The sequence below is a fragment of the Hibiscus syriacus genome, unplaced genomic scaffold (assembly GCF_006381635.1).
Source record: "Hibiscus syriacus cultivar Baekdansim isolate YM2019G1 unplaced genomic scaffold, ASM638163v2 tig00113725_pilon, whole genome shotgun sequence".
In the NCBI taxonomy this organism is placed as follows: Eukaryota; Viridiplantae; Streptophyta; class Magnoliopsida; order Malvales; family Malvaceae; genus Hibiscus; species Hibiscus syriacus.
In genome coordinates this window covers 13,844,450-13,870,959 of record NW_024063471.1, presented here as the reverse complement: position 1 = coordinate 13,870,959, position 26,510 = coordinate 13,844,450, and the positions used below count along the sequence as shown (strand labels likewise).

The 26,510-nt window shown below is 34.1% G+C and overlaps 1 protein-coding gene and 1 long non-coding RNA gene across 2 annotated transcripts; one reads left to right on the top strand and one right to left on the bottom strand.

Moving 5' to 3' along the window:
* Nucleotides 1-5,396: 5,396 nt before the first annotated feature.
* LOC120187550 lies at nucleotides 5,397-6,522 on the bottom strand. Its single transcript, XR_005522304.1, has 2 exons — nucleotides 6,003-6,522; nucleotides 5,397-5,709 (listed from the first exon to the last, which is right to left on the bottom strand). It is a non-coding gene; the product is annotated as an uncharacterized LOC120187550 (long non-coding RNA).
* Nucleotides 6,523-15,461: 8,939 nt separating this feature from the next.
* LOC120187686 lies at nucleotides 15,462-17,972 on the top strand. Its single transcript, XM_039191345.1, has 5 exons — nucleotides 15,462-15,717; nucleotides 17,187-17,289; nucleotides 17,509-17,582; nucleotides 17,704-17,802; nucleotides 17,917-17,972. The coding sequence occupies exons 1-5, from the start codon at nucleotides 15,462-15,464 to the stop codon at nucleotides 17,970-17,972; spliced, it is 588 nt and encodes a 195-aa protein (XP_039047276.1).
* The last annotated feature ends 8,538 nt before the right edge of the window (nucleotides 17,973-26,510 follow it).

The following is a 26,510-nucleotide window of genomic DNA, read 5'->3' as shown; positions in this document are numbered from 1 at the left end:
AAGGAAGTAGTACTGATACTATAATTCTGAGTATCAGTACCATCGTGATAAAAACGTTATGAGGTAATATTCCATAAGACTTATGTCTTTTGTTTGACACTCAAGAAACAATGATATGACGATCATCTAATATACATTTATGAGAGTTATCCATATATATTTCTATCAGTATTAATGCACTTTTGTATCAGTACTGGGGCACTTTAGTACCAGTACTAAGGCACTTTAGTACCAGTACTAAGGCACTTTAGTTATATGTAGACATTGTCGTAAGATTTAGTTACTTTGAATTACCCCATGATGCTTGATGTGTTGCATGCTTGATGCATTTCGTTGTTTCATAATTATAATTGCTAGCATACTCATTTGATGGATTCATGTAGTATAATAGATTATTTGTGTACCTATGCTTCTGAGGACAATGTTCGAAAATTATTTCCATTCACATGTTTAGGTGTCAGTCGAGGAGCTTATCTCCAGTTTGAGGAAATCCAGATTCAGTCGAGCTTCATAGTACGTCTTCGTTATTTTAAAGGGCGTGTATTTCATAGACCTTACATATAGTTGTGTCGTAAATCTCTTTTGTTACTCGTATATTTTGAGATGTTATAATGGGAGCTCCACATTTTGTAAAATTTGAATGTTTAGATTTTTTACTATGAAATTTATGGATGTTTATCATGAATATGAGAAATGAATTAAAAAAAAGGGTTAATCACTTCGGTGATTTCGTGTAATACTCAAATCATCCAGATTCTAGATCGGATCAGATTTAGGTGTTACATATAATGTTTAGTGAATCAAAATTTTGTTAAATGGATGCAACTCATCTATATTACTATAACTATGTGCAAGCAAGTTTTCTCTTAACAATAAAAATAAGAAAAAGAAAACTATACCTTTGACCACTTAACTATTGTCCCTTTTCATTTTGACCATTGATGTTTCCAGTTTTTCAATCAAACCATCTAATTATTTAATTGTTGCCAATCAAGTCACTTTCCGTTAATATTTAACAGATGAGTTGATGTGGTTGTTAAACAAATTAGTGTAATTACAATTAATCCTTTATATTTACATATTTTATCAATTTAGTCATAATTTTAATTCAATTTAATGAATTTAATCTCTAATTAAATGACGACCCATGTCACCATTAGATTGAATGGAAAATAAAATAAATTAGATTAATTACAATTAAAATATACTCTCCAATCATTTTGAAACGATAAAATGAACCTTGAAAGTCATTTAAAGTCCACGATTATCTTCTAGTCAGATGTGTTGAAAAAGTTTTGCAATGTTGAATAATCCTATATTGCTATAATATATGTAATAGAAAGGAAACATTGCGCTTTGTAAATGTAATGGTGAAAAATGAGAGAGTTGAGCCAACCTTGGAAATTGATGCTCCATAGCTAGAAACAATGATGAAAGAGGAAGGAAGAAATGGTTACTTGTAGCAAAGATTGTTTTGTACATATGGAGAGCTTTGTTGGTGTAAGCCGTCTTGAAATTGCAAGCATGCACATTAGCTACTTTAGAACCGACTAAAAGTTTGAAACATTCTATTTATTTTTGTTGTTGTTCATTCTTTAGTTATGTATCAATATAAACATTCAATTTCAACAAAAAGTCACTTTGGCCGAGTGGTTAAGGCGTGCGTTTGCAAAGTACATTTGTTTTCCTATCGAGAGTTCGAATCTCTTAGGCGACTACTATTTAGTGTTTTGGGTAAATTTTCCAAATGGTCCTCCGACTATAAGACACTATATCCATTGACTATTAAAAGTTAAAAATTGATCACTCGACTATTTATATATTACAAACTCATCATTTCCATAAAAACAATGATAGACATCTGAGTTGAACATTAACATGCTGACTGAAATAATAATAAAAGCATATTTAATGAAATATCTATCGACATTGTTGTTGCTTTTAAGCACTAGTTCGAATATCAAACACTGCTTTTAAGCACTAGTTCGAATATCAAACACTAGTTCGACGACATAATATAAACAGATATTCGATCCATAAAAATAAATCAAATAATTTTGAGATCAGATTTTATCATATCTTAATTAGCATGTTAACATCCAACTTGGATAGTCGCCAATTTTTTAATAGAAAAAGATGAGTTTAGAACATATGAATAGTCAGAAGACTATTTTATAACTTTCAATAGCCGGGGGGACAAACCAAAATAACACATTATAGTCATAGGAACATTTTGTAACTTTAATAATCGAGAGTGTACCACCCTTTTCCTATATCTGACCCCAAATATAAGTTAGAGATATCACATCATACATTTAAACCATTTCCTATTTGATAATCAGTAAAAATATTTACTTTAAAAATCATCAATTTAACATATTTCAATAAAATCAACTAATCACGTAAAATCAAAATATAAAATTTAACATCAAAATCAATTCTGATTTTATGCAGCAACTTGATAGTTCAATATTGTTTCATATAAAAAGTGAATCTACCTAAAAACTGTCCAAATAAAAATTCATCTTAGAAATTGGACGAATTAGAAGCATATAAGAGACAATGGATCATAAATTTGAAAGCTCAATACTGCAAAGTTCAAAAGTAAAGGGGTGAGAAAGAAAGTTTATTGAGTGAGCTGTAAAAGGTAAAAGATCGAGTGGCTGAGTTGGAAGCCGAGAAAAATAGTATGCTTGTAAAACTTGAGGCAGAAAAAAGTGTTATCTTTTAAGGCTTCGAGTTTGAGATGAACATATTACTTACGAGCTCGATACCAAGTGGTAGAGAGTTTAAGAAATTAAGATCGAAACTAAGAGATTGGTGTTAAAAAGGAAGCACTGAGATATTATGCTTGAGGTTCAGTTGGAGATCACCACTGCTTGGGTTTAGAGGGGCCATGATAAGACTGATTAGATAGAGGGTCTTGATCAAAGGCTATGTAAGACACAAGTCAGATGAGAGGAGGATTTAGCTCAGTTTCAGGTAAAAACACTAAGTTTATAGAGTATATTGTATAGCTCGAGGAATCTTTATTCCAGGAGAATGCTCAGCGAGGGTCGAGTGACCTTAGGGAGAGCCGAGAAGAGAATGCTGCACTACGTTGCCAGATTCAGGACCTCGAGGAAGAGATTTAGAACTTCCAGGAGCACGTCATTGACGTAGAGCATGTCATCCAAGAAACCAATGAGGAATGGTAGAATTCAATTGATGTTTATGAAGACTGGAATGTAGTCAGTAGCCATGTCATCATAGAGGCCATGACTCAAACGAATGAGGTCACCAGGTATTTGGGAGAGTTAGTTGTTAGGGACAATGTTGTTGGGTTTTACATCGACCTACTTTTCGAGAATGACAAGAAGGTGTCATGGCTGATTAGTGAGGTTGTATAGTTGAGTTGGTGGGCTAGTCCATATTTCTAGATATGAGCCATTGTGTAATGAGACACTTTTGTTTCCAAATGATAGTTTTTCTATGATAGTCGAATTTTTAGGATCAATATTTCTTGCATTCATGTATTTTTAATTTCTTTCATTTTCTTATTAATTTCATATTTTATTCAATAAAATATTGTATAATGTGATAGATTTTAATTCGAAATTATTCTGCCCCCTTGTAAAAAAGCTTCACACATGTACAACACCTGGGGAAAAGCATGAGGAGAAAAGACATGGGAAGGCCTTAGTAAGCATCTTTATGGAATTTTGCGTCCTAAGCTTGTGATTTCAAAAAGGGATAATTTGGGCTAAAGATTTAATCCCAACTTCTAGTAACGTCAAAAAGAGCTGAAAAAGATAAATGAGGTGAGAAAGTCTAGGAATATCCCCTGGGAATACATATCTTTTCCTGATATGAAGTACTTTTTCAAATTTGGGGGCATGTATGACACAGAGCAACAGTTGGCCCGTACGATAAAAAAAAGGAGAGCAAATGAAAGATCAAGAAATGTTTGATGAATCAATGGAGAGGTTGTTCAACATGATTAGAGAGAAAACAAGGTTGAAAGGTTCTTCACTGGAATCCACCTTTGTTTCTCGGGTGAAAATCTTAACAGCTAGACTACAGAGGATCTCCATGAAGTTTTTAGGCTTAACCTAGTGTAATACCGGGAACCAACACTTATGCTTGTGCCTACGAGCATTAAGGGATCTTTTTTAAGATCAACTATGTTTGGTTCCACTTACTTTTTTTTGAATAAAAAGATGTTTTCATTCATTTCTCAAGTGGCCATCAATTTTCTTACGTTCTATCTTCTTTCGATTTTACATTTTTTTCTACATTCCTTTTATTCGTTTCTTTTCCCAAGTATATATTTGTTCCAAATTTTCTTCGTAGATGTCACAATATTAATAACACGAACATTTCTGAATTTAATCATGAGATAAATCTCAAGCAACTTATATCCTTAGAAGAAATTAATGATTGTGAAAATAAGGTAGAATGTGATGTTCCTAACGAATAAAGGTTGGTGGAAAATGAAGATAAACAAATCTTGCCTCAGTAGGAAGATATTTAAATTGTTAATTTAAGGAATTGTGAAGAAATGAAAGAAGTAAAGATTGGTACTATCTTGTCACCTAAAATGAGATAAGATTTGATAAATATGCTTTAAGAGTTTAAGGACATCTTTTCTTGGTCTTATCAAAATATGTCAGGGTTAGATACATACATACCGGTGTATAAGCTTCCTATAAGGCCTAAATGCAAGCCATTTCAGAAAAACTCAGGACAATGAGGCCTAAAATACTCTTGAAAATCAAAAAAAAATAAGTGAGAAGGCAAATTGATATAGGATTTCTCTAAGTTGCTAAGTATTCAGAAAATGGTGACCAACATTGTTCCTAAGCCTAAGAAAGATGGAAAAGTGCACGTGTATTGAATATATAGACAGCGAGTCTCAAAGACAATTTTCCTTTTTCTTATATTGATACTTTGGTGGATACTAGTGTAAGACATTCATGGTTCTCTTTCATAGATGGTTTCTTGGGGCATAATCAGATAAATATGAATGTAGAGGACATGAAAAAAACAAAATTTGTAACCATGTGGGACACATTATGGTATAAGGTGGTGTCATTTGGGTTGAAGAATGTAAGAGTAACATATCAGAGGGCTATGAAGACCATTTTTCCATAACATGATGCAAAAAGAAATTGAAGTGTATGTGAATGATATGATTGCTAAGTCCCAAATTAAAAAAAAGTACATTAAGAGATCTAATGATAGAACTGTAGATGCTCGTTTTGTCTGGGGATCACATTAAGATTCGTTTGGGTTTATATATTAGTTATTTAGGCATATTCATATTATTAATTAGGAGAGTACACTATTATGATTATATATGTATAAATAAATATATAATAAATAATTAAATTGAATATATATAATATAATTTAAAGTGTACTAATTAAATATTTTATTTTACAAGCCCAAAATAATTACAAATGAACCATTTGAGCCCCAAGAAGTAGTAGTCCCACACAAATAAGGTTTCTGTCATTCCCAGCGTCGCCTAAACATGCACCGTTGGATCTCTTGTGAGATCAACGGTCGGATTATACTTGAGTTAGGTTTTGTTAACCCTAAGATCATCTTCTACCGCCGCCACACTAATGCTAACCGTTGGATCCAATTAGTGATCCAACGGCCTAGCTCCACCCGAAGCCTTCACATGGGCCAGCTGTCTCGTTCGTGCAACCACTTGGATGGTACCTACAACAAACAATTAGCCAGAAGATATTCTTCGGCCACGTACAATTTCCAGCAATAAAAGCAGAAAGAGAAATTAACAGATACGGGGAATGAGATCAACATAAAGGGGGACTTTTAGTAACAAGAAAAAAGGGAATCATCAGCAATCAAAAATCGAGAGAGAGAACAAGAAAAAAAAACCCATTTTTAGCAGAGCAGAGAAAGAGAGAAAAGAAAACCATAGATAGTTTCTCTTTTTTATGACTAAATCACCTATTAACCAAGAATCGAATCGAAAAAAGAAAGAATATTACCTTTCCTGTCCAGAAGTCCTCGTCGACGTTGCTAGGAGCGAAAACCCCGTCGAGTTGAAGGTAAATCCTTCGTCGTTAGTCCGTGTCTTTGTGTTCAGGGTCTTTGGGGAAAAGTTGTTTTCCAGGAATCTTAGCTAATGGGTCTAGGGTTTAGAAAAGTTGGGTGTTTTGGTTAGATATAGGGTTTGGTTTACGAGAAGGGGGTCTATTTTGTCTAGGTTCCTCATAGGAGCCTTCATGGGGCAGTGACCATGGAGATTGCCTTGGTCGGAGATGGGCGGATAAGGTGTTGTTTAGGGTTATGCTTTGTATTGGTTCAAAAGAAAAGGGGTTCTATTTTGAAAGGCTTAGGGTCTTTGGTTTAAGGAGTAAGGTTTTAAGGGGTCTATTTGACCCCTCATTGGGGTTCGTACATGGTGGCGGCTGTGGTGGCCGTGGGTTTGAGGGGAGAAGAGGAAAAAGAAAAGAATAGAGGAGAGGATAAAATAGAGAGGGGAAGGAAGCGGCTGAAAGAAAAAAAGAAAAGAAAATGAGACTAGGGTTTAGTTTTTGCCTAAAATGTTGTATATATATATATGATTACTAGAACGACGTCGTTTGGGAGGTTTAGGTCACCCGTTTCACGCATGGGTTCTTTGTTGTATGAGCCACTCAAGTTTTCCATTTTAATTCATTTTATTCCTCAAATCGAAGTTTCATTTATTTAATTTTGACTCCATTTTGTACGTACATTTAATTTCAGTTCCAAGTATTACTTTCATTAATTTCTGTTATTTTAGACATTTGGCCTTTAAGTTTTAGAATGTTTCATTTTAGTCCTGTGTATGTTTGGGATTTACTCTGATTTCAACCCTTTGTGATAATGATGGTTTTATTTCAGTCTCAGTGTCTAGTATGGTATAATGTTTATATTTCCACCCCGATTATTATCATGTTTGTTGTTAAGATGGTAAAGTTTCTGTTCACTATTATTTAGTCCTTATTTTAATATGTATACTTAATTTTTGAAATTCTTATTTTGAGGTGCTATGATTTTATTTTTTGTATTTGAGTCATGTTTATGCATTTTATGTTAATACGCGTTTAGTTTATAGATTATAGTGTAAAAATATATATATGTATATAATTTTTTGCTTGAAAATGTCACCTCACATGATAGTTTTTCATATAATCTTTAATATTTAGATGATCACATAATACTTTTTAATTAATTCATATATGTTATCCTCACGAGCATAACTCGACTCATATCAAATAATTGGATTAAGGGTAATACTATTTCTTTTTAAACTCGTTATGAGGTGCTTGTTTTAACTAATTAGAGAGCCACTTCCGATGATTTTAAAATGAAAGCGTATCCCCTTAAGTGAAACCCTAAAATGTTGTTTTCACCTAAAATTTGGGAACAAAAAGAAAAAGAAATATTTGTTTATTTAAATTCTTCGAGAAAAAAATTTAGAACTTGTTTAAGTTCTGATCATGATGTATTTAAATAATCGAATATCCTTATTCTTTATAAAAAGGATTGGTAATTTTTAATTTAATTTGTTTGGGTGCATTTGAATATTATGATGGAACCGTAATATTTCTCTATTTCAATTGAAGTAAGAATTAATTGCATCAGGGTATGAGGGGTTGTTTTCTTGTCGATAGGAAATAATTAAATATTATTAGATTTCATTTTAAAATTCATAAATGTTTGTTTTATGGGATCATAAACTAAATTAAATTCAAACTTATAAATTTCATTCAAAGACAATTAATTAATCGACTAAGTACCGATTTAAGGCGTCGTGGGGTGCTAATCATTCCCTAGCGTAATTGACTCCCGAACTCAAATTTTGGTAATGTAGACCTCAAATTTTTTATTTTAATTAAAATTAATATTTTTATTATAATGACAAAATACATTTTTGGGTGCCCAATCACACCCTAATCAAAGATTGATGGCGACTCCTCGAACCATACATTTTTTATTTTAAAGGGAATCATAAATTTTTCGAAGCAATAGATTTTTTAAATCATATTACTTTTATTAAAAATTAATCAAAAGAGATAAATTAAAAAATTTGTGGTTTTTAAAATCCCATTTTTAAATGAAAAAAATTGTTTCGATAGCTTAATGACTCCACTGGGGACTTTTTTTAGAGAGTTAGGTTGATAACCGATTAATTAATTGTCTTTGTAAATGAAATTTACAAGTTCGTTCTAATTTGGTTTTTGATCCCTTGTTTGGTTTTAATTAAATTTTAGTTTGCATTTGGATTTAAATTTTGATTAACCACTAAATAGTTGTACTGATTTGTTTGTTAATATTTTCAGATTAATTATGTGTTTTTGTATTTAGGAATGAGTGTGTTGTGTATTGTTTTTCGCTTTTCCTCACACAATGCACAGTTGTATTATCATAACATGAGCTAAAACCCCGCTCCCTCCAATTTAAGTAGGAGTGAGAAACTACTCCCTCGTGTGGTTTTCACCACCGCATGGGATAGTGAATCGCTCCTATAGGTCACACCTTATGGTCCTCATGATGGTATTCACCTCCGCACGGACATAAAGAGGTGTGTTCCCTTGAATTGAACTCAATCCGAAAGACTGTGATGGGCCAGGATTGAGGGTCTGGCAGCCCTAGGGGGCATCGGCAATGACAATTCAAGAACCTGTTACTTTAGAGTTGAACCCAGTTGATAACTCCATAAAAAGACTCTATTTCTAGCCTTCTTACTTAAGTTATTGCTTGTCTAAACATAGTACGCACATCATATTAGTTGCATTTAGGCTATATTTGTTTGTGGTGGATAAGTTTTGCTTTGGCAAAATTTATTTGGTTTGACTGATACTGCCGAGGAGAAAGGATTTGTGTGGATTGTGTATATGCAGGAAATTTACTAAGAAATAACATTTCAGTCGCGACAAAGTAATTCGCAAGGGCCAGTGGAATAGAGAGGATATAAAAAGTGAGGAGCAAATTTATCTCGCCAAGACAAGGTTTATCTTGAAATTATGAAGCGGATACGACGAATCGCCTATGTCGCATGCCAGCTATATGACCTTCCTTACATGCAAGGAAGCCCTCAAGATTCTGACAACAGCTAGCCGCCTTCCTTTTTTAGACTGGATAAGACAATAACGGGTATTTAGGGAATCTCCACTTACGCGAAACCCTAGGAGATCTTCCTTATAAATACTCAACCACAACCGCCAAAAGAGGGCAAGGAAGTTCGAAGAGCTTTAATTGAAGCGTGAGCGAGCAATTGCAGTGCTTTCCCACTGTATAACACCCAAAACCCGTATAATTATACCGATACAGATTATAGATGTCACCCGAATTTTAAAACCATTTTCTTTTCAAAAACGATTTAAAATTTATTTTCTTAAAATAGTAATTGATATTAAAGAAATATCATATCATATAATTTATAATTTGTTATAGCAAATTTAATTCAAAAGATTTTTTATGAATAGTGATGAACAGTACCGTGAACAGTTATGAACAGTACCCGTGAACATTGCATCGATGCGCTACAGTAACTTCTACAGTACTCATAAAATTACCATTTTGTTTCTAAATTTGTTCAACAAAGAAAATAAAACATTAATAATTACATGCCACTAATTAAGTCTACATTACATCTTAGGATGTCTTACTGATATAAAAATATACTTCTTGATTCTTGAAGTCGCCTTGAACTCTCTATTCCTCTATGGGCTTTTTACCTACGCGTGAAAATCATCACACGCTAAGCATAAACTTAGTGAGGTAATTTAAAACCATAAACGGTGCAATACAAATCATATATGAAATTTATATTATTTTTAAATGCAAAAATCAAAACCACGTAATATAATAAAATCATTTTATCCACAACTATTGCCCACAATTCTCAATCTATGAGGAACCCGGTATAGGAGTCAGATAGTGCACAAAAGTGATGAGGTTGAGCTTCGCTCACTAATAGTGCACCGTACTGCTAAGGTCGGGTTTTACCCACCTAACTTGTATTATGTATCTTATTTGACACTATAATACTACTTAATTTTGCAGCTGTTAGACTCTATGGCATGCCATTAATACCACTGAACCTCAATAACATATTTGGGCATATAGTCATCAATTAAATCATCCATGGAAACATATAACCATGTATAAACATTAGGGCAGTTCATACACAAAATAACTTCCATATCAAATCTCATATTGATAAAACAAGGTCGACTTGTCACAAGTCTTCCATATGATGTATAAAACATCTATGTACACGATGTATAAAACATCTATGTACCATGTCATGCATGTATTACACTCACCTTTACACTTTATATAATCCACAATATGTATGCCTCACTACGATCCACAATATCTCTTTTATACTTGATTTGCTTCAATCACACTTAAATAAAAATCTGTATAAAATCACAATTCATAACAATATTTATGTTAGTATTGTACTAACATAACACATCCCAAAAAAAATTCCATAATACACTTGGAACTCATTTTCTACCAAATCTTTAACACTTAATAATTCCTTTTTAAAATTGACATCAACTTTTCCAAGTACATAAAATGGTCCTTCACCATTTTATCACATAGATTCTTAATACCAAAAATTCCAGCATAGTACATCAATTATATAACACTTATACAACAACCCCTCAATTTTTTCCAAAATTTACGAATTGATCTCCAACTTTTCAAAACTTACGAAATGGTCCTCAAATCTTTCTAAAACTTGTAGCATACTTCCTTCATCATTTTCCAACCCATATAAAAATTTTCCATAATTTTTCTCACTCAAACAAACCATGACCAAAACTCAAAGAACAAGTTCTAAAAAGATTAAACACGTTCTAATCATCACACATGCTTTAATATAAATCAACTACCTCATAAATATCCATATTCATCATCAATTTCATGATCCCTTATATGAACACAAACCCTTAAATTTGGGATCTTTGAACACCAACAAGATTACCATGCAATATTGGTACCAAAAGATAGAGTTTTTCGCATATAAAAATTTTCTATTTACTACTTACTCAAAATCCTAAGTAAATTACTTGAAAATTGAGTTGAATCTTTCCCTTACCTTTGAAGAAAACCCACGACAAGCTTGGATGAGGAAGAAGCTGAAAGTTCTCCATATTATTGATAGTCTAATATTAAATAATCCAACACATGGTATAATGGAATTTTTTTATTCAAATCAATAGGAAATTCCTTTTTGCCATTAATGAATTTCCATATTCACCATAAAACCTACACACCTCATCCTTATCATCTTTCAAAGTCAAAGATTAAATATTTTGACTTTAATTTCGGAATTTTCCCTTGAAATTTCAAAAATTGCATTTTAGTCACTAAATTCCTCTATTTCGATTAAATCTAAAAAATTGCACATTTCCAGACCAAATATCTCTGATCCAAAATATTAAAATAATATTTCCAACCATTTTATAACATTCTTCAAATTTTTGGTAAAATTCCAATTAAATCTTAAATTACCGATTCCTTTCCGGTTTTAACCATTTCTACTTTTTCTTTACCAAATTCCAAATTCAAAATATAATTCCATAAAACCCCACTCTCAAGAGTAAACTATCTATTTATGAAATAAAATTATTTTCAAGAAATTTACCACTTAATTTCCTCAAACTTTTCCCAATTTACTACTTTGACCAACAAACTTTCAAAAGTTACATTTTGGTCACTAACCAAAATTTGGGGTATTACACACCGTTTACCAAACGACTGTCCTTGGTGTCCTCCATAGCCAGGCTGTAGCAGAGTGGCGGTCAGGCTTCGAGAGAGGCTGGCCGCCAAGGCAGGTGCGGTGTTGATCAGAATTGTCACGACAAAGCCCCCAGTTTTGGGAGTCGTTCTTCATTTGTTCTTAATTTCTTTACTTGTTTGGGGTTGTATTAAAATGATAATACTTTTGTGGACTTTTTGATAACACAATGAACTGTCTTACTTGGTGTTAATCTTTATTTTGCCTAAACAATTATTTTCTTCTTTATGAATGATGAATTATGATTTTGCTCATGACTGTTTTGTTCATTGTTTAAATATTTTACCTTTACACTGTAAGAGCTTCGAGAGATTTCATGTGGTCTTGGTGAAACACGTCTTGACATTGTAAGGGCATCGAGAGATTTCTGTTTGTCTAGATATTGATTCTTAGATTCGAGAGAATTAAGATAGATCTACGCGAACAATGGAATAGATCCGGGATGGTGATGTTCTAACTTGTCTACCTTAGAGATAAGGAGAGGGTTTTAATTGACTAAAAGGGATAGATGCTAGAGCAAGATAGACAATGATTATAGTTTACGCTGAGAGGTATTGCTACAACAACAGTCTGACAAACCAAGGGTTGTAGTTAACGCTAAGTAGTATTGCCATAAAAACCGTCTAAGAATACTCAGTAATCCTGTCAGGCAGCTTAGGCATATCATAATAATTCATTCTAGACTTAGAATAATTGCTTGTCATAACAAAAGATTAGCATGAGTGCTCTGTGATAAGTCTGAATATGTGAGGTTGTTTTGAATATATTTGAATCAACGTTTACCTTTGCTTTATTTTAATTCGATAGTTTTGCATATTTATTTTGTTTCAACCAAACTTTTCTACAACCATACTTTATAATTTTTCCTTGTTTTGCTTTATTACTAATAGATTTCTAGTTTGACAAGATTCCAGGAATTAGCTTGTGACATCTAGTTCTGGTTATGGTGAAGCTTAAAAATAATCGACCAATCCCTGAGGAAACGATAACTCACTTACCCTATACTACTTTATTTGATTGTGTATACTTGCCAGAATTACTTGCCTTAGCATATACATTTACAAGCGATCAAGTTTTTGGCATCGTTGTTGGGGATTGGCAACTGACGAAATTTTTATTTTTCGCTATAACAGGTTTTTCTTGTTACCTTATATTTACTTAGTTTAACATATTTTATTATTTTATTTTGTAGGTTTTTATCATTGCATGACCCTGAGATCTACTGGTAAACCATTATGACCATTTGATCCTGAAATTGAACAGTCATTCAGACGAAGGCGATGTAACCAACGAACCAGAGAGTTTATGAATCAACTACAATTTCAAGGCAACAATGTGGGAGATCATGCAGATCTTAATACGGCAATTAATCTTTAGCGAGAAGTTGCAAGACCACTAGCAATACGAGATCCCATGAACCTAATTCTTGACGATCTAAATCCATGCATTGTGGCAACTGAAATACAAGCAACCCATTTTGAGCTTAAACCAGTGATGTTTAACATGCTAAATTTCATCTGTCAATTTGGTGGTTCACCTAATGAGGATGCTAGACAGTATATTCGTTTCTTGCGTGAAGTGTACGATTCATTTCGACAACAATGAGTGCACAAATATGTGCTTAAACTTAAAATTTTCCCTTATTCCCTATGCGATAGAGCAAGAGCTTGGCTCAGTGGAGTTCCTTCAGACTCAAAGGAATCTTGGGCGGATTTATACAGAAGTTTCCTACTTCTATACAATCCACCCAATATGAATACACAGCTACGCAATGTTATTGCATGTTTTCACCAAGGAGATGGTGGATCAATGTACGAATGTTGGGATAGGTATAAAAGTCAACTTCAAAAATGTGTGAATCATGGATTTCATGACTGGACGCAAGTCGTGATGTTTTACAACGGAGTTAATGCTCCCAGTCGAATGATGTTAGATGTCTCAATGAATGGTACTCTACTTGACAAATCACCAGAGGAAGCCTTTGATATCCTCGACAAGATAGAAAATAACGACTATCAATTCCCAAATACAAGGCTGGGAACCGGTAGAAAAGCATTTGGAGCATATGAAATTGAGGGTAAGGATTCAGTAGCTGCTCAACTTTCTGTCATAACTAATATGTTGAAAAATTTGCAGCGTCCTAATGAGATGAGAGAAGTCAAAGAAACTAGTAATGCATGCATATTTTGTCACAACAACCATCATGAGAGTGAATGTCCAGAAAACCATGAGTCTGCCAATTTTGTAGGCAACTACAACCGAAGCAACAAAAACCCCTACTAAAATACATACAATCCTGGCTGGAGATAACATCCGAATTTTTCATGGGGTAATCAAGGGAACAATAACAATCAAGCAACAAATTACAATAGGTCACATCAGAGTAACTCGGATCATCAAAATTTTCAGAATCAACATCATCAGCGGCGTTGCAAAGCACTAAAGGTACAACTTCTTCCTCTTATACCAACTCCAGTTCTAACTCCTTGGAAATTACATTAATGGAATTCATGGCATCGACAAAAGATTTCATGGCTTCAACAAAAACTATGATGCAAGAGCACTCATCAACAATAAAAATCCAAGGAAATTTGTTGCAAAGTCAAGCTTCTTTGTTCCAAAGCCATAGCTCATCCCTGAGAGCATTGGAGAACCAAGTGGGACAAATCGCCACAACATTACATTCCCGCCCACAAGAAAATCTCCCTAATGATACTGAAATCACTAAACATCATGGAAAGGAGCAATGCAGTGTACTTAAACTAAGGAGTGGAACATATATTAACCAGAATAACAAGTTTGGGGGAGGACAGCTGGATAGTTCTCGCCAAGGCATTACATAATCAGAAGATCGAGATAAAGATATGAAACAAGATGATTTTTCGAAGAGAAGAAAAAGGAGGAAGACTCCAAAAATCAGCAACTAGATAATGGGAAATTTATGGACAAGGCCAGAAATTCCTCAGCACCAATAGTAGAGGACGTGAGACCGCCACCACCATTTCCTCAACGATTGAAGAAACATAATGATGATATCCAGTTCAAGAAATTTGTTGATGTTTTGGATCAGTTGTATATCAACATGCCTTTACTTGAAGCCATAGAGCAAATGTTTTACTATACAAAGTTTCTAAAAGACATTGTTACAAAGAAGATGAATGTAGAAAATGTTGCCATGACAATATAAATATGCTTTGCAGTAAGAAGACTCCCACCAAAACAAAAAGACCCTGACAGTTTTGTAATACCATGTTCAATTGGTAACAACTTTGTAGGATAAGCTCTTGTTGACTTAGGGTCAAGTGTAAATTTAATACAAAAGTTCATATTTTTAAAACTAAAAAGCTATAATGCTTGCCCAACCATAGTTATCCTATAGATAGCTGATTGATCTTATGTGCGTCCTGAGGGAAGAATAGAAGATGTCATTATCAAGGTGGACAAATTCATATTTACAGTTGATTTCCTCATATTGGACTGCGAAGCGGTTGAAAATGCATCTATCATCCTTGGACGACCCTTTTTAGCCACTGGAGAAATTTTAATCGATTTCGAGAAGGGAGAGTTCACGATGTGGGTAGGAGAGCAAAGCATCACAATCAATGTATTCAACTCCATGAAATATGTGGACAATTTAGAAGAGTGCCAATGCATTAAAGACATGGACCCAATGGAAGAAGAGAAAAAGGCAATTCTTGGCGACGATGAATTTTTAAAGCTAGATGAATACAATACTTTATTCCATAACTCGATATCCATGATGGATAAACATGACAATCATGGCCCAGGAGACAAATTTTTAGAAGACAATTCTGATAACTATGGCCTTGGCAACAGTTGTTTGACTAAAGCACTAAACAGGTTCCCTGCGAATGATATCAAAGCAGATTATGAAGGAGAATTAGAGGAACAATCTAGTTACCTTCATACAAGATCAGGAATGAAATTCAAACCCATAGATTTTAATGAAGAGAACCCCCCCAGAATCGTCTCTACAACATGCACCCAAATTGGACCTTAAAACTTTGCCATCACATTTGAACTATGCCTACCTAGGTAGTAATGAGACTTTACCAGTGATAATTTCTGCCAATCTAACCTCCGAGCAGGAGAATAGTTTGTTAAATATTTTGTCACAGCACAAAAAGGCTCTCGAATGGACCATGGCAGACTTGAAGGGAATCAGCCCTACCATATGCATGCACAAGATCAACTTAGAAGACAACCATAGCACTTCGGTAGAGCAACAAAGAAGACTCAATCTGATCATGAAGAAGGTAGTTATGAAGGAAATCATAAAATGGCTGGATGTGGGAGTAATTTATCCAATATCCGATACCTCATGGGTCAATCCAGTACAGTGTGTACCAAAGAAGAGTGGTGTGACCGTGGTCAAAAACAAAAAATGATGAGCTTTTAACTACTCGAACAGTCATGGGCTGGCGGATATGTATGGATTATAGAAAGCTCAATAAAGCCACAAAGAAAGGCCATTTTCCCCTTCCTTTTATTGACCAAATGCTTGATAGGCTAACAGGAAAAGCATTTTACTGCTCCTTGATGGATATTCAAGATATAATCAAATAGCCATAGCACCAGAGGATCAAGAGAAGACTACTTTCACATGTCCATATGGTACCTATGCATTTAGACGAATGTCGTTCGGGCTGTGTAACGCCCTAGCTACCTTTTAGAGATTTATGATGGCAATTTTTTCTGATATGGTGGAAGATTGCATGGAAATATATATGGATGACTTCTCCGTCTCAAGCAACGATTTCAACCGATGTCTCGACAATTTATCTAAAGTACTGAAACGATGTGAAGAAGTTGACCTAGTACTAAATTGGGAGAAATGCCATTTTATGGTAACCGATGGAATAGTGTTGGGTCACAAAATTTCGTGTCAATGCATTAAATTCAATAGAGCCAAGGTGGAAGTAATCGCAAACCTACCTCCACCCACCAAAGTGAGAGGCGTTCGCAATTTCCTTGGACATGCAGGCTTCTACAGGCGGTTCATAAAAGATTTTTGTTAAATCTCAAAACCCTTGTGTCTTTTACTTCAACAAAATCAACCATTTGTATTTAATGATGATTGTTTAAATCACTACAAGAAAATATACCTTTAATGACACATGAACAATGACACACGCTAATTTATGACTTGCAAAAACTGTGTGTCATAAAAAAATGTCATGTTTCTTAAAATATGAACGATTTATGACTTACAATAATGTGTGTCATATTTAATAGTCATAATACAAAAAATTTACAAAACACGGAATACACTTTTTAAATGTGTGTCATCTCTAAAAGTCATCTTTTAATTTTCCCTCCCATTACTTTCATCATTTCCCTCTTCTTCCCCCTCGATAATTATCAGTTCACTCCGCATGCTTCCCCTTTTTCTCTTTTTTCCTTTTTCCGTTTGTCCAAAATGCCATCTTCTCCAACAAGATCGTTATGTTCTCTAAATCCTATTGCCCATATGCCATTTTTCTCCATTTCTTTTACATTTATAGTTTCGTTTCAACCTTTCAATGTTCATGATTTAGAATCAAGATAGCGTAATCAATCTTGTTTCGACTTTTTGACTTCATGGGTATTTCTTCAAAAGTATAATTGGAACTTTAATTCTTGGGGGTTTTGTGATTAGATAATATGATGGGCTGCTCCTAATTCTTTCACTTTTGTCTTGTTTGTAGGTATTGCCTTCGTGCCAAGCGGATTTTCAGTGAGCTAAATGAGAAACCATATGTTTTAGAGATTGATCTCCGACGTATCTGTGGATATCATTCATCTGCTTTTGATTCGTTTATTGTATGTGTGTGTATGTGTGTGTGTGAGTAGAAAAAGAGTAATTTTAGATGAAGTGTTGACTTGTTGAGTTTTTGTTTTAGACGATGGAGGTAAATTCCAGTATGTTCTTATGGATTTGATAGGTCGAAGCATTGTTCCACAAGTGTTTGTTAATGACAAGCATATTGGAGGCTCTGATGGTTAGCTACTTTGTCTCTATAGTATTGGTTTTTCTAGATATTAGACATATATATATATATATATATATATATATATATATTGATTTCATTTTTTATTTCTTTCTGACTATTTAGATCTAAGAGTTGCGGTCGATGATGGTACACTGCAAAGGCTTTTAGCTGCAAGTTGATGAACTGCTAGAAAGAATGAAATACAATCATTCAATCTGATTCGTTAACTATAAAACTGCTCAAAGATTAGAGAATCATATATGGGTTGTGAGTTTTGTTAGTTCACAGCAAGATTTCGATGAGTGCTCTATTATAATGGCATGCCCTTTGTGAGGTTATCTTATATTTCTTCATCGTTATGGAGGACTCTAGTTTAGATCTTAAGTACATTTTAAATGTAGATGAGGGAGGGGGCAATAACCTCATTTATCTTTCACATTAATCTATACTTCACATTAATCTATACTTCTATTGGTCGATCATTTTTCTCTAACAAATGGATTTTAGGAAGTCCATGTTCATAAGATGCGCTTCTTCTGAAATATGTCAACATGGGTTTCGTATATAATTTTCAAATAAAATGTCTTCAATTATGCTTCTGAATGATCTATTTTGTGGTTCTTTCTTGTTGTTAGCATTGATGTGTATGAAAAATTAGAAAAATGAAGATATTTGGTTAATATTATTTGAACTGACTGCTGCTAGTGATATGGAAAAAATACAGGAGATGAAATACAGTTGTTTGAAGATGGAGCATGCAAGTGATTGGATGGGTGCTCAGCTGACCGGACAGATTTTGTTTCAGGACAACATTCCTGCAATAGATGATTCTCCCTTTACAATATCATGCAACAAAAGTCCATAACTGATCAAGCTTTATTAATTCATTACTTGTGATAGTTAGGTTTAGGTTACAACTAAAGCAATGATGTTTTTTTTCGGTTTTAATTTGATTAGGAATGAACTTTTCGTTTATGCAATTCATTCTCTCCATTTTTAAATTATTTATTTCTTATTGCAGTGGGTGTTGTCTCCCAAGTACTTCAATTTCCCATTTCCTATGACGTTGACAATGATTCACATGGCATTCTCCAGAATCGTTGCATTTTTCCTTGTCCGTGTTTTCAAGGTATGATTGACATGCAACTAACTTCAATTTCTTTTCCATCTAGCATTGCTAACTATTGTAAGGAATGTCTTCATACTAAACTGTTGAATGCTAAACCACATATTCCCGTCTCAACAATATATGCAAATGCAACTAGCTGTAGGAATGCCAATTAAGTTTGTTATAATAAAATGTGTTTTTTTTGTTACATTGTCCCTATTTCCAGAACTTAGTGGTCTCTTTATGATCTGTAACTAGCTGTAGGAATGCCAATTAAGTTTGTCACAATTAAATTTGTCTTCATTCTCTTTTTGTCTTCTCAAGTGGTTTTCTAGAGTGCTAAATGCTACCTTTTTTTGGTATATCAGCTGGTGTTTCCACAGATGATAAAAATTGGCCACCAATTTTCCTAATTATACATCATGATATAGCTAATGAGATATCGGTTCATGCTCAGAGGCTACAATATCTTGCATTCGCAAGTTGGCTTGGTGTGTAAGTTTATTTTTTGGCTTCTTATTGGATTTTTCTATACTACTATTCATTCCAAGATTTTTAATGTAAATTGTTACGCAAAAGATAAAATTTATTGAATTTAAGTTTTTGCACTGAATTTTATTATTATATTTGGTGCAGGTTGATAAAGTGAAAAATTAATTGCTAAAAAGCTAAGCATTGAACTGTACTACATCTGTAGTGCTAAAAAGCTTAGTTGACGTTAAGGATAGAAGAAAGAAAGTAGGATAACAACTATATGGACAGAAGTGAAAAAACATTGAAGGGGTGTTACACTTTGATGTAAAATCTACTGAATTATAATTCAAAGATTGAATAGTTTCTTGCACAATTGTGTTGCTGTTAGCATTAAAATATCTATCCCATTTATTGTATTTAGCTTTAATTTACTAAGAATAATCATATGTTTTATAATGTGTTATCTGATCATCTTTGTTATTATTAGATCCTGATATTTGGTATTTATAATTGTCAGTGTTATATAGCATTATAGTAAGAAATCCAAGAAGTTGGACGAGGGGAAAATAATTCATGCTACACATACTAGTTTTTGGTCAATACTTAGTTAAGAGAACATGAACTGAGCATTACTAGTTTACAAATGTATTTGTATACCAGTTTATAAATGAAAGTAGTGACGAATAGTTCTGAGTTTTTCCTATTTGTTTGCTTAGTTTTCTTGCGATGTTAGCCATGTTGTTTATGAGCCGAATTTTTTTGAAATGTCCTCCTTTTAAGTTCTAGATAAAGATTAAGTGATTTTTTTGGGCTGGTGGTATTTAATATCTATCCCAATTTTCGGGCCCTGTACCACCTGAACTTGGGGATTTAGTGAACTTGGAAACTTTGTAAGGAAAAACTCAGTACCTTATTCTTCTTCTTTGTTTAATATTTTACGATTCTCTTAATTTTTTGATAAATTGGCCTTGATCAAATGATTTGTTTTCATGCTCATTGTAATTCCAGGATGCTCTCATCCAATCAATTAACTCAGAATTTGGCAATGATATTTAGTTTACTAAGAAATCTAACTGACTTGTAAGTTTCTTCAAATTTTCCTCTATTTTAAACTACGTATCTGGACACGTTCATAGGATCAACACTGATGTGTTTGAAAATATTGCATTTCTCTTTTGTGCAGGAGGATTAGAGATATAAATGGGCCAAGTCAAGATTTTCATGTGCTCAGAAACATGAAATGCCTACTGACATTGTATATTTTGTGCTCAAGTTATCAAATATTTTGAAGGTTCCATCTATATATGATTCATTTTGACATAACATAATCCTGTTATATTTGTATAGGGTTTTAAGGAATCTTATGTGACAAACTTTATTATGTCGTGATATTTTGTATCTACATATGATTACAATATTTTTTGATAACTTCATGTGAATATATTGTATGCAAATGGATTGCTTATATATAATATGATATATATATTTAGTATTATGAGGCATTAAATGTGATTTAGTTTGATTATTTGTCAATCTACAATATATATATATATATATATATATATATATATTAATTTATGACAAACAATCGCGACACACGAATGTATGTCATCTTTTCTAATGACGTGTGCTTCAATGACACGCAATGTAAGTCATAAATGCGTGTCATAAATTTATGACACACAAATGTGTGTCATCTTCATTTATGATGGGGGCTTCAATGATGCGCAATGAACGTCATAAATGCACGTCATAAATGCGCGTCATAAATGCATGTCATAAATGTGCGTCATAAATTTATGACGCACAATTGCGTGTCATCTGAGATTCATGTCGGTGGCTTCAACGATAGGCATTTATGTGTCATTCACACCCATAGATGACACGCAATGCGTGTCATTAAAGGGGTTTTTTCTAGTAGTGAATGCTTTTACAGATTTGAAGAAAAAACTTTCAGCAACACCAATCGTTGTTCTATCTGACTAAAACAAATCTTTTGAGTTCATGTGCGAAGCTAGTAATTACGCAGTTGGGGCAGTGCTAGGGAAACGAAAAAAGTAAACTCTTTCATGTTATCTACTATGCTAGTTGTACTCTTAATGATGCACAAGTAACTACACCACCGCTGAAAAAGAACTTCTGGCAGTAGTATTTGCATTCGATAAGTTTAGGCCATATCTCATAGGAACTAAAGTAATTGTGCATACAAATCACTCAGTCATTATATACTTGATAATAAAAAATATGCAAAGCCTAGGCTAATTAGATGGATATTATTACTACAAGAGTTCGATTTAGAGATCAATGATAGAAAAGGTATGGAAAACCAAGTACCAGATCATTTGTCTAGACTAGATAACAAAATTAGTTGTCATGACATAACAAAGATTCAAGAGGATTTCCCTAATGAGAAAATTTTATTTGTCACGGTCGTGTCGTGGTATGCTGACATAGACAACTTTCTTGTTAATGGTATTGTACCCCCAAATTTGTCTAGCCAAGGCCGAAAAAAGTTTTGACATGATGTGCGATATCACTACTGGGATGAATTATTCCTATTCAAGCAATGTGGAGATCAAATAATAAGAAGATGTGTCCCAGAAAAAGAGCACAAAGAAATACTACTTTAATGTCACTCATCACTATATGGAGGACATTTTGGTGGGATGAGAACAACGGTGAAGGTTCTTCAATCTGGTTTCTATTGGCCAACCTTGTTCAAAGATGCACACGAATTCTACAAATCATGTGATAGATGCCAACGAACATGGAACATATCAAAAAGACATGAGATGCCATGGTAAAACATTCTGGAGGTTGAACTTTTTGACGTATGGGGGATGAATTTCATGGGACCCTTTCCCACTTCTTTTGGTGATCTATAAATACTCTTGGAAGTGGACTATGTGTCCAAATGGGTAGAAGCAATAGCAACACCTAAAAATGATTCCAAGACAGTCCTGAAATTCTTGCACAAGAACATATTCACATGTTTTGGAACGCCACGAGCTATCATCATTGATGAAGGCATACACTTTGATAACAAATTAATTGCCAAGGCGCTGAAATGATATGGAGTGCGACATCGGATAACTATGGCATACCAGCCCCAGACTAATGGTCAAGTCGAAGTCTCTAATCAGGAAATCAAATAGATCCTTGAGAAAATGGTCAATTTAAGCCGAAAGGACTGGTCGCCAAAGCTAGATGAAGCATTATGGGCTTATAGCATAGCGTTTAAGACACCGTTAGGAATCTCCCCATTCAAACTCGTCTACGATAAAGAATTCCATTTGCCTGTGGAACTCGAACATAAAGCTTACTGGGCCATCAAGAAATTAAACATGGATGCTTAGATTGTTGGAGAAAGAAGACTCTTGGAATTGAACGAAATTGATGAATTCAGAGCACACACTTACAAAAATGTCCACCTATACAAAGAAAAACAAAACGATGGCATGACAGAAAAATATTTCCTCGGCAATTTTATTATGGACAACAAGTACTGCTCTATAATTCATGACTCAAATTATTCCATGCAAGCTAAAATCACGATGGCCAGGACCGTTCATAGTACATCAAGTTCATGACAATGGAGCAATAGAAATTAAAAACTGAGACGATGAATCCATTTTCAAAGTAAACAGGCAGAGATTAAAGGAATACAAAAGAGCACCAGTCATGCGTGACAAACCAGCATCAATAGCATATGATGCCCAAGTAAATTCGTTGCCTAGGCAACGAAAATCTGAATTTTGTACATAAATAAATTAAGTTATTTTATGCACTAAGTATCTGTTTTACTTTATTATTTTTATTTATTGTAGGCATACAAATTACACGTGGCAGCATAGGGTGAGAACTCACACATGAAAGGAAAAGAAACCCTAGAGCAAAAGAGGTTTTGGCGACAATTTTAAAGAGGGAAACTATCTTTTCCCCACTTTAAGTCCAATAAAATATTGAGCATTCAATGTCGTATCCTTTCCCCTCTCGTTTTAACCAAATTGCCTCGAAGAAACCACCCATTAGCTTTCCAGAAAAACCAACTTCAACTCCATCTTCATCATCGTGCATCACTTTCTCTCCTTCAAATTTTTTTCTTCCTTCAAAAATTTCCCCCATCACCGCCGTGAAACACACTGTACTAACGAATATCACGGCTAGATCAAAGCAAAACCCAGCCTCGACACTAGGCTTTGAGCGTTTCCAGATAGCCAAAGCCGAGGCACGATTCAAGAACCTCCAAAAATGGCACGACAGAGCCCCTAGTTTTGGGAGTCATTATTCCTATGTTCTTAATTTCTTTATTTGTTTGGGGTTGTATTAAAACGATAATATTTTGGTAGACTTTTCGATAACACCATGAACTGTCTTACTTGGTGTTAATCTTTATTTTTCCTAAACAATTATTTTCTACTTTATGAATGACGAATTATGATTTTGCTCATGATTGTTTTGTTCATTGTTTAAATAATTTACCTTTACATTGTAAGAGCTTTGAGAGATTGCCTGGGGTCTTGCTGAAACCCGTCTTGACATTGTAAGAGCGTCGAGATATTGTCGTTTGTCTAGATATTGATTCTTAGATTCAAGAGATATACATTAACAATGGAATAGATCCGGGATGGTGATGTTCTAACTTGTCTACCTTAGAGATAAAGAGAGGGTTAATCGACTAAAAGGGATAAACGCTAGAGTAGAATAGACAACGATTATCGTTTATGTTGAGAGGTATTACTACAACAACAGTCTGAAAAACCAAGGGTTGTAGTTAACACTAAGTAGTATTGCCATAACAACCGTTTAAGAATACTCAGTAATCTTGTCGGGCAGCTTAGGCATATCATAATAATTCATTCTAGGCTTAGAATAATTGTTTGTCATAACAAAAGATTAGCATGAGTGCTCTGTGATAAGTCTAAATATGTGAGGTTGTTTTGAATATATTTGAATCAACGTTTACCTTTGCTTTATTTTAATTTGCTAGTTTTGTATATTTATTTTGTTTCGACCATACTTTTCTATAACCATACTTTATAAAATTTCCTTGTTTTGCTTTATTACTAATAGATTTCTAGTTTGACAAGATTCCAAGAATTAGCTTGTGACATCTAGTTCTAGTTGTGGTGAAGCTTAAAAATAATCGACTAATCCCTGAGGAGACGATAACTCACTTACCCTATATTACTTGATTCGATAGTGTATACTTGCACATAATTGATTGCCTTAGCATATACATTTACAAGCGATCACTAACATATAGTGAACCTAGAAATCTGAACCTAGTAAGAGCCTAACCCAAACCTTAAGAGTATCGTGAGGACGGTACACAAAGAAAAGCTTTTTGAGTCATTTTATTTCTCTTTCCGAATAAATGCATGTGAGCTAGAAATTATGAGGTTAGGTTTACTTTTCTCGAATAAGCATACGAACTAGATAGCATAAGGTTAGGTTTTTCATATTTAAACAAAGCATGGGGTAGATATCATGTATTGGTAGTATCTGATAAAGCATTATTGGGTAGTCAGCATGTGGGGGTAAGATTCATTAACAAATTATTATCCCTGATTAATTTCTTTATGTTTACTAACTAATTTTCTGTTGTCTTTTCTTTATTTCATTTTTGCATTGAAATATCCATTCCATGGTGTTGATTAATGATCGATGTTCATATAGAAGGCTAGTAAAATGGAACGAAAGGTTCAAAAAGAGGTTGAAGAAATGCAGATGTTTTGAGATGGTCTGAACAATCCCTGCTGACCAATGGAGATAGTTTGATGCCCAGATACGTGTTAGATTTGGTTGGTTACACCCTTATCAATGTACGTCAAAATGATCTGAGCGAGTTAAAAGAAATTTGGGAAAGATAGGAAACAGTTGATAAGCAATTATTTTATCAGTTATATGGAGATATCTCTTATCTCTTGGATGTTCCAATTGACCGAAACAGGTTTAGAGCCCATGCACAATTCTTGAATCCCGCTTATAGCTGTTTTAGTTTTGGAAGAGTGGATTTGACACCTACCATAGAGGAGTATCGAGCTTTGATCCATTGTCCGAGATCCCAAATGGACAGAATATACACTAAATCACCAAATACTCTTTTGTTAAGAAGAAATTGCTCTTGATGATGAGAATGAGTGAATAATGGGTTGTTAAAAACATCAAGAGAAAAGGAGACAATGAGTGCATCACTTGGAATGCTCTGAAAGAAGTAATTGATCGTCATCCTGGCAAGAGGAAGAAGTTTGACTTGTTTGCTTTAGGGATTTATGAGCTTTTCATTTTTCCAAAGGTACTGGAGTATGTAGATGTATCAGTTGTCGACTTGTTTGAGAGATTAGACAAGCACGTAGATCTTGTTCTAGCCATTTTAGCCGAGACATTCCGTTCTTTGAATTCTTGTAGACGAGAGGGAGAAGGACACTTTATAGGATGTGCGCCTCTACTGCTAATATGAATCCTTAGTCACTTAAAGCATGTTGAAAGATCACCTAGACGAGTGTTTCTAGATGGGTTTTCACCTTTGAAAAATTACCTTTCCATAGAATGGCCTGGGGTTTTACCAAAGATAAATGAATGGTTATCTTGAAGGATATCAAGGATGGTGACATATTGTGGCGAGCTTCGTGGAATGTCTCTTCAAATATACTATACAGATGTGGAGAGCGAGACTGGGTTCCTTTGCCAGGTATTTGGGGTTCTGTAAGGTATGCACCTATGATGGTTTCTAGGCAGTATGGGTCAAGGTAATTCATTCTCACAACATGAGATTAGTCATGGTCAGAGTTTGCATTCAAGGGAGAACAATACAAGAGTAAAGTTAAAGGTGTTGTTGATGCTTGAAAATAGACTCATCGTGTAAATATCTTCACCTTTGATCTAAAGTTATCTCAGGAGTACGAACAATGGAGAAGTAATTGAGTTAATGATAACATCCTGATGGTTAATCCCAAGAATGTTCAACATATGGAAAACATCTGATAGTGGTGCCATCCCCTGTAGTGCTAGCTAAGTGCGACTTCGAGGTGGAAAGAAAATAATGGAGAGAAACCCTACAAAAATTAGAGGATGAAGTATATCAAAAAGAGGTGGAGATTGACATTCAAAAGGGTCGAGCTGACGGAGTCGA

Coding starts and splice junctions, on each gene's coding strand:
- LOC120187686 (XM_039191345.1), top strand. CDS start 15,462: ATGGACCCAATGGAAGAAGAGAAAAAGGCAATTCTTGGCGACGATGAA. Junction 15,718..17,186: donor AGAATTAGAGGAACAATCTA/GTTACCTTCATA, acceptor GATAATTATCAG/TTCACTCCGCATGCTTCCCC. Junction 17,290..17,508: donor TTCTCTAAATCCTATTGCCC/ATATGCCATTTT, acceptor TCTTGTTTGTAG/GTATTGCCTTCGTGCCAAGC.